Source organism: Alligator sinensis, unplaced genomic scaffold (genome assembly GCF_000455745.1).
Source record: "Alligator sinensis unplaced genomic scaffold, ASM45574v1 scaffold636_1, whole genome shotgun sequence".
NCBI classification, from domain to species: domain Eukaryota; kingdom Metazoa; phylum Chordata; order Crocodylia; family Alligatoridae; genus Alligator; species Alligator sinensis.
The window spans coordinates 54,872-66,640 of record NW_005843430.1 but is presented as its reverse complement, the minus strand read 5'-3'; the positions used below and the strand labels follow the sequence as shown (position 1 = coordinate 66,640).

At 48.0% G+C, this 11,769-nt stretch overlaps 1 protein-coding gene across 1 annotated transcript in view; it reads left to right on the top strand.

Annotated features, from left to right (window-relative positions):
* LOC102384260 (sperm flagellar protein 2-like) overlaps positions 1 to 11,769 on the top strand; it is a 45,100-nt gene that overhangs the window by 19,708 nt on the left and 13,623 nt on the right. Inside the window, exons 4-5 of the mRNA XM_025195207.1 lie at positions 702 to 887; positions 1,114 to 1,236. Of these exons, the coding sequence (XP_025050992.1) occupies positions 702 to 887; positions 1,114 to 1,236 (309 nt within the window). The remainder of the gene's footprint in view (positions 1 to 701; positions 888 to 1,113; positions 1,237 to 11,769) is intronic.

Here is an 11,769-nt window from a genome sequence, read left to right as displayed (position 1 = left end):
TATCTGTCTATGTTCTCCCATCTCCTTGTATCTGCTGCTAACTTACAGATGTCCTATCAGTTCTTTATACTAAACCTATCAAAAACTGATCTTTAAATCAAAACTCTTTTCTCCCCCCCTATTTCCCTGCAGAAGTAACACCAACAATTAGTCTAGAGGAGCCCCCAGGGAGTGGCTCCATAACCAGGAGTAGGATAATACCTTGCTACATTTACATACATTTCCAGTGCCTGAAGAGAGGATGTATTCTTTCTCCTAATTCTGTATTTGCATTTGGTGTAGCAATCTGTAATATGAATTACTGAGTTTAGTCTTTATGTAATACAATATTCATTTCAGAGTAAATGGCAATGAAGATCTTTTTGTTTAGTTGAAGAAGTTATGGCTGTATTTTGAAAGCATTAGCATTTTCCAGCATTCTCGAAGGTATTCTTTCCACAACAGAAATTTGGACTTGCTCTTAGGAAGGGATGAGCATTCATTAAAAGAAGTCAGGCAGGGGTACCTCAGCACACTCAGTATCAGGTCCTTAGGCTATAGTCCAGTGACTGATTTTGAGTGTATAGGTGATTTCCATTTCATGAGATTCAAAGTTTGGAATTCCATCCGCTTTGTTTCTTAATAAATGTCAAGCTGAAACATATGATTGTCTGATAGACCACTTTCCACTGAAGCATTATAGATTATGGTTTCTTTCACAGTCTGTTTCCAATATTGATAAACAGATGAATGGAGGACCTTCAGGAGAAGAAGGGGAACTACCAAATTACACAGATGAGGGGAGAATTTCTATGGCAACCCTGCTTAGAGTGTTCCAACATGAAGGAAGTAAAGATGAGGACAATAATAGATTTAGTGATCTGCAAAAAGAAAGCAGTTACAATAAGGTGGGTTGGTTAATTTCAAGAAAGATCTTCATATTTCATTAGAAAGAAAACAACATGTAAATGAATTATCAGAATGTAAAATATTTAATGGCACATTTTAAAATTAATATTTTAACTTCTCAGCAAAAATGTGTTTTAGAAATGCTTACTCTGATATTTGCTTTTCCAGTCATTCTTTTTCAATTTTCCTAATAAATAAAGCAAGAATCATTTCTTTTTTTAAAAGAATTTCATAAAAATCTTCAAGGAACTGGGCTCTGAGGACCTGAAACCCATTCCTATTACACTTCTTTTGAAACATCCATTCATTCAAGACTTAATCAAAACTTATCAAGAATACACACTCCCTGTAAGTATCTTTTTTCTGAGAACAAAGCTCTAGAATTTATATTGTTATAGATATATAAATGTGATTATATGAAATGTTTCATATTCACAGGTATAGACTCTTGGGCTAGGGACAGAAGTTACACATGAACTGGTTTAAGCGATCAGAAACCTGTTTAAACCTGTAACAAAACAGAAATTCAGTGCATATAAACCACTTTCAAACTGGCCGAAACTGGTTTCAGATAAACCTGGTTGAATGTAGACTCGACTGATTTTGGTCAAACTGGTTTACGGAACTTCTGTCCCAGACCTTATCCTGGTTTAAGTTAACTCACAGTCCCCCAGCATCCCAGGATGCTCTGCAGCCCTGAGCTGGACTGGGTTGGGAGAGCAGGGTTGGCCCCACCCCTCTCCTCCCTAGGCAGAGCACTATCATTGCTCTGGATGGCTGAGAAAGGGGATGGGAAAAGTCACAGGGGGTGTGGCCAGATATACTGGAGACAAAGGAGGGAAGAGGAGGGTTTGGCTAGTGTTGTCATGGGCAGAAGCAGAGGGGAGGCAGGCAGGGGGAGCGATGCCCATGGAGGGATCCCAGCTCTGCCCCCCTCTGTGACGCAACAATGGGGAGAAAGTGGGGTGTTCGGAAGCAGGTGCTGGCCCCGGGGGCACTTGCTGAGTGGCTTCTCTTCCCACCGGGGCCATTCCTGGGCCCAGGCCCAGTGCAGGGCGGGTGTCCCTCGGGGAGGGGAAAGCAGTGGCACCGATCAGGAGACAAGCGGGGATCCCTCTTCCCGAACCCCTTCTCCTGACTCTGCCTGAGTCACTCTCACCAACTTCTGGAGAGCCACGGCTGTCACTGGGGAAGTTGCCAGCGTTCACCCGCAGAGTTATCAGGCACTGCAGCTGCCGGATCGCAGCCTCCTCTTTCAAACCACCCAACCTAGGCGGCCTACATAGGGGAAGGGTCACAACCCCTGCTCATGGCTGTGGGAAGCCAGTGGGGCAGGGAAGGCAGAGAGCAGGGGCTGTGCGCTCCACTGGGCCCTGCTTCACTTCATGGGTGGTGGGAATGTGACCCTCGGCTTCATGCAGCCCCTTGTGCATGTCCCAGTGCAGAGGTAACTGTCCTGGCAGGGAAACAGACTCTGGACCTTTCCCCCTTTTCTTTCTGAAGTAGAACAGGGGCCTGAAACACTCCATTCTTGGAGGAAGAGCACAGGGGGCTCCTCTCTAGGTCAGGTCACGGAATCCTAGAGGAGTGAGGCTGGGAGGGACCTGCAGGGGTCGCATCTAGCCCAGCCCCTGCCTGAGGCAGGAGCATTCATGTCCAGACCATCCTGTACACACCCATACTCTAAGCTCTATTTAAGATGACCAGCAGTCCTGACAAAAGGTTTCCCCGCGACAGATGCTTGAGCAGGAATAGTCAGGCAGGCCCCGGCTGTGGACCCTGCAGGTCAGTGTCGGGGTTTAAACCCATCGGCCGGCATCCGAGATGATGCTCAGGGGCAATCAGCATGGATTTATTAGGGGGAGATCATGTCAGACCAACCTGATTGCCTTTTATGATCAGGTCACAAAGGCCATGGATGCAGGTGTCGCGGTGGATGTAGTCTTTCTGGACTTCAGCAAGGCCTTTGACACCGTCTCTCACCCCATCCTAATTAATAAACTAGGCGACTGTGGCACAGATGCCTACACGGTCAGATGGATTGCAGATTGGCTGAAGGGTCGCACTCAGAGGGTGGTGGTGGATGGATCATATTCGACTTGGGGGGAGGTGGGTAGTGGAGTCCCCCAGGGCTCGGTCCTGGGCCCTGCGCTGTTCAATTTCTTCATCAGCGATCTTGATGTTGGGGTGGAGAGCAACCTGTTTAAATTCGCTGATGACACCAAAATTTGGGGGGAGGTGAGCACGCTAGCAGGGAGAGAGAGATTGCAGAAGGATCTGGATAGGTTACAGGGGTGGGCAGACAGGAACAGGATGCGTTTCAATACGGACAAGTGCAGGGTGCTGCACTTGGGTAGTAGGAACCAGCAGCACACTTATACGATGGGGAACTCCCTACTTGAGAGCACGGAGGCGGAAAGGGATCTTGGTGTCATTATTGACTCCAAGATGAACATGGGCCGACAATGCGAGGTCATGGTTGGCAGGGCTAACCGGACCTTGTCGTGCATCCACAGGTGCATCTCGAGTAGAGCCAGGGAGGTGATCCTCCCCCTCTATGCGACGCTGGTCAGGCCGCAGCTGGAGTATTGTGTCCAGTTCTGTGCGCCCCATTTCAGGAGGGATGTGGACAACATGGAGAGGGTCCAGAGGAGGGCCACCCGCATGATCCGGGGACAACAGGGCAGACCCTACAGTGAGAGACTGCGGGACTTGAACCTATTCAGCCTCCACAAGAGAAGGCTGAGGGGGGACCTGGTGACCGTCTATAAACTCACTAGGGGGAACCAGAAGGGTTTGGGGGAGACGCTGTTTCCCCTAGCCCCCGCTGGCATAACAAGGAGTAATGGGCACAAGTTGATGGAGAGGAGGTACAGATTGGACATCCGAAAAAACTACTTCACAGTTAGGGCGGCTAGGAGCTGGAACCAACTTCCAAGGGAGGTGGTGCTGGCCCCTACCCTGGGGATCTTTAAGAAGAGGCTGGATACTTACCTGGCTGGACTCATTTGAGTCCCGTTTTTGTTTTTAGGGTGAGTGGTTTTGTTTGTGTTTTTTGGGTTGTTCTCCCGCCCTGGCGGGGGGTCGGGCTAGAAAATCTATTAGGTCCCTTCCGACCCTGAAACTATGAAACTATGAAACATCCCCAGTTATACTCAGCAGCTTGCCAGGGCCTGGCCATCCCCTCCCTCCCCAGCCAGTTTCCCTCCAGCCTTGCGGCTGCTGCAAGAGGGAAGGGAGGGCTCATTCTAGCGCCCTCTGGCTTCTAGCCTGAGCCACCGCAGGCATGTGCCTGCATTTCTGGAATCAAAAGTGAATGTTTATTCACTTGCTTCTCGATTCAATCTATGCAGGTTGTTGGTATGTGCACCCCTCCCCCCCACAGACACACCTGGATTGGGCCCACCAGTCAGGTCCAGCCTGGCACCACTCATCTGATTCACGGGGCAGAAAGTTTGGGCACCACTTCTCTAGCTAAATGAACTTTGAGTTGTTCAGGAATAGTTATTACTTTTAATCCATGCCTTCCCTTAAAATGGATTAACTTTAAAAAGTAGCGAAGTCCTCATTGATCTGGTGCTAATCCCTGGAATAGATGTGCTGCAGCACTCTAAAAGTATCTTTCATCAATGCAGCTCCCATCTCAGTAGTAACACCAGTGCACAACACCTACATAGACATAGTTTAAGGTAACCAAGGCTTTTACTTTGATAAATACCATTTTGGGTAAGATAGCATCAGGAGGCAAGGCTGCTTCTTCCTATCAGTAATGAAATATACAGCTTCCAACATTCACATCATGACAAGATTGTCACTGTACTGATAGAGAGGTCTAGAGAGGGCAGCCCACCCTTTGAAAAGCAGACACACCCACTTTGTTTGTAGTTTTTGATTAGAATAAATTTTATTTTTATTTTCCTCATGTGCCCATTTCTTCCTATTTTATAAGATTTCCACCAGCTGTAATGCTTTTTAGCTCTTTCATGGATTCACCCCAAAACCAAATTGCCTTAAGGGTTCACCATGTGGCATGCAAAATATTCTCCCAAATTAGAATTATTTCTGTGGTGTTTGGTATCTACCATAATTACTTGAATACAAGATTCCCCCCCCACCCCCCCAACTAGATTCTATACAGTAAAATCACTGTTATCTGGCATCCCCAGGGTAAAAATATAAAAACCCTGGTTATCTGAAATAACCTGGCAGGAGCAGCAGCAGCACAGGGTGGTGTGTGGCAGTTGCGGCCACCTGTGAACTCCCACCCCCCACCCCCTTGCGTCCAGCTGGCAAAGCTGGGTGGTGTGGGGGTGGTGGCGGCCACACGCGGAGTGGTGGTAGCGCAGGGTGGTGGGTGGTGACAGCACCCGCTGCATGTGAGCTCCCTCCTATGTGTGGCTGGCTGGCCGGCCAGAAACTCTGGTTAATGAAGTATTCCAGTATTCCGATTTGTCAAGTACCAGATAGCAGAGATTTTATTGTATACGGAAAAATTATAAATTTGTTATAATTTTCCAGGTATAGAATCTACTTATTGGAGGTTTACATTGATTTTGTCCTGTCCTAGAGGCACAGGATCAGACAAGGGGGAAGCCTCATTCTGAGGCAAACCCCAGACCAAGGTAAAAGAAGAAAAAAAATACCTATTACAGGGGTCTGGAGGACCGAGGAAGCACACGGTGGAAAACTGCCCGGGCGGTTTATCAGCCACGCCCATCTCCAGCTGGACTAGGGTGACATCATGAAGAGACGCCACCCGGTGAAGATAAAATCAGCCCCAAAAGTGCGGGAGAGAGGACACCGAGGACTGGAGGAGCGGCGGGGAACCGTGGGGCAGAGAGTATCCAGCCAGTGTGATCGGCAGTGGAGGCAGCGACACCTGGAGCTGCAAGAGATCCCTGAGCTGGAGAAGACCGGCAGGGATCAAAGGAGCTGGCAGGGAGGCCAGCGGCGGCGGCAGCAGCAGCCGGAGCCTCAAGAGATCCCCGAGCCAGGGAAGACCAGCAGGGACCGAAGGAGCCAGCAGGGAGGCTGGCAGAGGCAGCAATAGCAGGAGCTGCAAGGGGTCCCCATGCCGGAGACGACCGGCGGGGATCAGAGGAACCGTCAGAGAGGCCGGCAGTGGCTACAGCGAAAGCCAGCGTGGGAACTCCCATCAAAGGCAACAGGTGCCGTGGCTCCAGGGCAGAGGCGGGTCCTGGAGGGGAGGAGAGAGACCCCAGCTGGGGTGAAGGCAGGGACCCTGACCCAGAGGGCACGCTAGCCTAGGGGCTAGGAAAGTACAGGACTCTCCCCGTGGGTACTCCTCTTTTTTGTTCTCCCTTTTGTCGCAATTCTCTGGTAGTCATATTGTTAGTTTCATTTTTTGTTTGTTTGTTTGTTTCACATCGGAGCATTTCAGAGCAAGGGGTTTTATGGTGGTGAGGGTATCAGTTGTGTTTCCCCTTTTTGGGCTGATCTATTTTAGTTCTCTGTCGAGAGCAGGTTAACGGAGCCCTCAGTACCAGGCTGGGGTAGCAGGGACTTCATCCAAGGATGGGAAAGGACCAAGTGAGAATGCAGTGAGGGCCAACGGCATCAGCCATAGAAGGCTCAGGGCGTCGAAGGGGACAAGCCCAAAGGCTGAGTGTCACCAGACCCTCTGGGTCCGGTCAGAGCCCAGGTTGCTCATCTGCAAGAGGGGATGTGGGGACTGGGGAAGACATCAGCAGGGGATAGCCGCAAAAGATTCTGAGACTCGTCTCGAAGGTTGGCGTATGGCTGTGGTGTAGGGGAGGTTGGAGCCCCTTGGATGTCCGCCGGGACGCGTGACAACTCTGGAGGCATCCGCAAAGGGGACCCCTCCACTGAAGGACCATCCGAAGTTGTGGCAGGCGAGTTTGGGGGTCACCCTGAAGGTAACCAGAGTACCTCTGGGGTCTGCACAAAGGTCCCTGGCGAGCAAGGTTAGTGGCTCAGCCAAAGGCAGCATGAGAGCGAACCATCGAGAGGAGACAGGCACATGTCCCCTTTTCACTGCTACAGCAGAGAAAATAAATCTGTCCCCCCACAACTTCTTCCCCCTGCAACTTCCCCTTCCACCCTCTTACTGTTAGAACCTGTTCTCCCTGAGCACATGGAAATGAGGGGCAAATTTGAAAACAATGATGGATGAATTGACACATTTTATTTCTTTTTTGAAGTTTTAATACAGGTATTCCACAAGCATACTTTAAGCAGCACCTTTATATGTACTTAAATAGAGTACAAACTATACCTCTTATTATTCCAAAGGCCAAAAGGATCATGATTTACCATATAGCTCATTGAGCTGGGACCTAGTAGAGTCAAAAGCATTTCAAGCCATGATGACCCCATAGCTCAGCACTGTTCAGTGTGTGTGTATACTCCAGATATCCTGTCCCCCCTGCCCAAAGGATCCATGTGCTAATTAGCCCCCCTCCCCACCATGACTGAAACCAGGTGCTCTTCTCATGAGTTCTTGAATCCTCCAAAAATGTATATGCAGATGAGGTGCAGGGCACCCTGGTCCAGTTCCACCTCATGGAGGTTGGGGCCATATTAATCATATGTACCAAGCTGAGAGCAGGGGGATTCTGGGTGAACTGTTTTGGGCCCCATTTGGTGAAGTTTGCTGGACATTTAAGGCTGGAAACGGGAATCATTAGAAATGGGAAAGAAAGGCACAGATCATCTGTGGGAATGAAGAGGAAGTCAAAGTATATTCCGTGTAGGGGATCACCATGACTAGAAAAAGAGTCAGTGCTGCAGGGGACTAAGCACAAGGGGCACCACCATGTATCTTATTCAGATGGGCTGACTAACTTATCTCTGAAGTATGTTCCTATCAATGTTGAAAGCCCGATCTATACGAATCTCACCAGCCTGATTGCTTTCTTGAACTGAAAGACATGGGAATTGACTTACTAGGATGGAGCAGGATATGAGAGCTTTTGGAAGAAATATGCAGAGAAACATAGGAGGGAGGAATTAAAAGGGATAATGTTCATAGCAGGAGAAAAGGCAAGAGTTCAAATGTACATGGATTTACTAAAGGTAGAAGACATAAAAAGACGGATGGAAAAGTAGGTCGAAAGGGTCATGTTGGTAGAGAAAGTAAGGGACAAGACCCCTGGGTGGTCTTGGAGGGCATGAGTAGTGTTACAAGCAGACGAGTGGAGCCCAAGTGGGGTGCTGCACCTCCCAGCAGTGATCCAAATTGGGATGCACTGGGGTTTTATAATGTACCACGGGCAGCCAAAACAATGCAGCAAATGCAGAAAGGTAGTGCACCTGTCCATACCCTGCCCCCTCACAATATGCTACAAATGTGAGGGGATGGGGCATACAGCAGCAGAGTGCCAAGAGTCCCTAAAATGCACTATTTGTAAGGGAGAGAGACACTTGTATCATAGGTTTCCCAAAGCCTTTGCAAGTATAGTCAAATTGGCTGAGGAACAATAAAACCCAGAGCAGAAGAGCAGAGGAGAGGAGGGTTTGGGACCACTGAGGTAGACATGGTGGAAGAAGTCCTGCAGGAAGGTGAAACAGAGAAGGAAGGAGGCAAAATTTCTGTGATTGAGGTAGTGCAGGATGAGGTAGGAGACAGAATGGAAGGGAAAGCAGAAACAGCAAACAGCTCAGACATGGAGGTAGGGGTGGGGAAGAAATAAGACACCCTACAGATAACAGAATTGGAGATGGAGCAAGAAAAAGGACCAGAGAGACAAGCCAGGAAAAGAAAGAAAATGCAGGGGCAGAAGACCAGGAAAAAGAAACCTGATACTGAGGGAGGTGAATCAGAGGAAGAGCCAGAGAGCAATTTCCTGCTGCTAACACTGCTGGGTTCCAGCCTGGAATGGAGACCTGAAGTCAGAAAGTGGTAGGAAGGCAGGAATATGCAAGCCTTCCTAAGTGCAAAAGCAATCTGGCAGCTTGCAAAGGCTACAGGAATGTGAGTGAGGAAGGGGGAGGAGTCGACCGCCACAAGCAGTAGTGCAAATGAACCTTAAAGGGATAGGCGCACTCATTTTAAAACAAACATAAATGGCATTGACAGTAGTTTTGCTTAACGTCAGAAGTATCTTAACAAGGAAAAGATGGGAGCAGACTGAACCACTGTTAAACCAAGTAAGGGCAGACATAATCTGCCTACAAGAATGTGGTATACCAGGAGAGAGGGATTATACATACTTTGAGAAAAGGTGGAGATGGGACCATCCTGGTGGTGAGGGATAAACGAGAACCACCATTTTTCTCTCATTTTATTATGGGTCGTACATGATTATTGTCCCTCTGGGTTAGATTTCATAGGTCTGTCTTCTTGGGGGTCAGTTATCAAAAGAAAAGTCTTCTGTTAAGATTTCTAAGAGTCCTGCTCTTTCAATGTTTTTTGGTCCTGAGCAACAAATGAAATGATTATGATCTATACTATGCCCATAAACATTTTGATTCTTGAGATGGAAATAAAAATGGAAATAATAAGAATTCTGAGAAGATTAAGAGCAAGAACAGAGTCTTTCTTTCTACATGCAAATATAGGGTTCTTCTGCTGTTCATCTGATGACTTTTTGATATAAACCTACATAAATTGGAGAAGTGTGGGCTAGATTAAATTGCTATTAGGTGGGTATGTAATTAGCTTAATAAGTACAATCAACGGTAATTATAAATGAATCAATGTCAGAATGGCAGGAAATTTCAAATGGAGTTCCCCAAGGGTGCATTCTAAATCCAGTGCTGCTTAACATGTTTATTATTTATTTGGATGGCAGAACAGAGAGCTTCCTAATCAAGTTTGCAGATGGCATGAAACTGGGAGGGATTGCAAACACTTTGGAGGATAGTAAGAGATTTCAAAAGATTGTGATCAGTTGCAAAGGCTGGGTTAAAGACAACAGAAAGTTCAATGCAGACAAATGTAAGGTTACTAGTAGAATAGTGGAAGAGACTGCCGCGGGAAGTTTTGATTCTCCTGCATAGGGGCTAAAAACAGATGTTAGATTTCTCCCAATAGGCAACCATCGATCCTCTGGATCATGGTGTATGTGTAAGAGCTCTAGTCAGGTGCCTGATGAATCCACTTGTGGCTATCAAGCCCAATTTGAATGACACAGCTTGTTACAAGTTTCACAGACCATGTGTTGTCTGAATTGGAGTCCAAGTTTACAGCATGCTGCTTTTCTCGTTCTCGCTTTGCTTCCATCCTCAAAGTCACTTCATGCTGAGCAGCACCCAATGCCAGATGTTCCCTCCAGATTGGATGGGATTCTGTGCACTCCTCCCAGCTTTCTATTTTGATGTTGAACAACTTCATATCATTTGTGCACGTCATGGTACCATCATAGAGGGCAATGCCACTCTCTAGAGCCATCCGGAATCTGACTGTACAAAATATTCTTGGGGATGTGATCTCCTCCCATTCTCCTGACATGGCTGAACCATCGTGACCTTCTTGTCTTACACTTCTAAATATGTTGGTCCTGCTTGTTCCAGCAATTGTGTTTGGCATTTTGTTTTCTCACTTGATTTTCAGGATTTTGCACAGGTATCTCATGTGGAAGCTGTTCAATCTCCTGATGTACTTTGCATATGTAGTCCACATTTCTGAACCATGAAGCAGAGACAACTAGCACCCAAGTCTCATAGATTTGTATCTTCACCTTAGTTGATAGATTGTTGTTATTCCATGCACATTTCTGTAACAGCCCGAAATTCTTAGTTGCTTTTCCAGTTCTGTGAATCAGTTCAGTCTGAAAGTCAAGATTCTTGCTGACTGTAGAACCCAAGTAGCAAAAGCTGTCAAGAGATGCCAAGAGATTTATTCTGCCAAGTGATGTGAGACACTGGTTCTTCCATACCTTGGTATATGATCATAGTCTTCTTGAGATTAATTGTCAGCCTGAAGTTCATGCATGACAGAAAATCTGCCGAAAAGATTTTGCAGGGTAGATTCGCTGTGGGCAACTGTGTCATCGACACAAGGCTGTGTCATCCGTAAGAGGAAATCTCTCAGAACCAGCTCTTTCACTTTCAATTTTGCTCTCAACCTTGTGATGTTGAACAAGCCTCCAGGCCTCTAGTCTGGTTTGAAGATCAATGCGATCTTTGCTGCCCTTGAATACTTGAAGAGGCAGGAATGAAAAGTAGATGTTAAAGAGCATGGGGCTAAGACACAACCCTGTTTCATCCATTGTTGATGACAGGCATTTGAGTCTTTGTTTGCTTATACTGCAGTTGCCTTCATACCTTGACATAATGAATGAATGATGTCCAACATTTTGGAGGCCACCCAATTCCTTCAGAACTGTAAAAAGGCCTTGTCTGTTGACTGTATAGAAGTAGGGTTACCATATATCCAGGTTTAAAAAGAGGACACTTGCTTTGTGCCAAGGGGTGGGGGGGGGGGGAATATGACAGTGGGGGTGGGGGCAGTAACAGGCTGGTGCCCTGCCCCTGCCGTTGCCTCTCACTGCCAAGCCACAGTCCCCACCCTAGCCCTGCTGCTGTCTCTCACTTCCGACCCACTGCCCCCAGCCCTGCCAGTGCCCCTCACTCCCAAACCGCAGTACCCTGTTCCCAAGGGCCATGATGGTGCCCATCACTCCCAACCCTCAACTTCCCCCCCCATCCCCACTGGTGCCCCTCACTCCCAAGCCACAGCCCCCTAGCACTGCCAGCGCCCCTCACTTCTGACCCACAGCTCCCTGCCCCTCCAGCCCTGCCAGAGGGGCCCTAGCTGTCCCCATCCTGACCAGGCCAGAGCACGTTGGCTCCGATTCATGCAGGCAACAGCGGAGCATGTCCAGCCCCAGCGTGGGCTAGAGGGAAGAGGAGGAGAGGCTTCTGACACCCGCTGGCCTTAGATGGGGATGGCCTGCC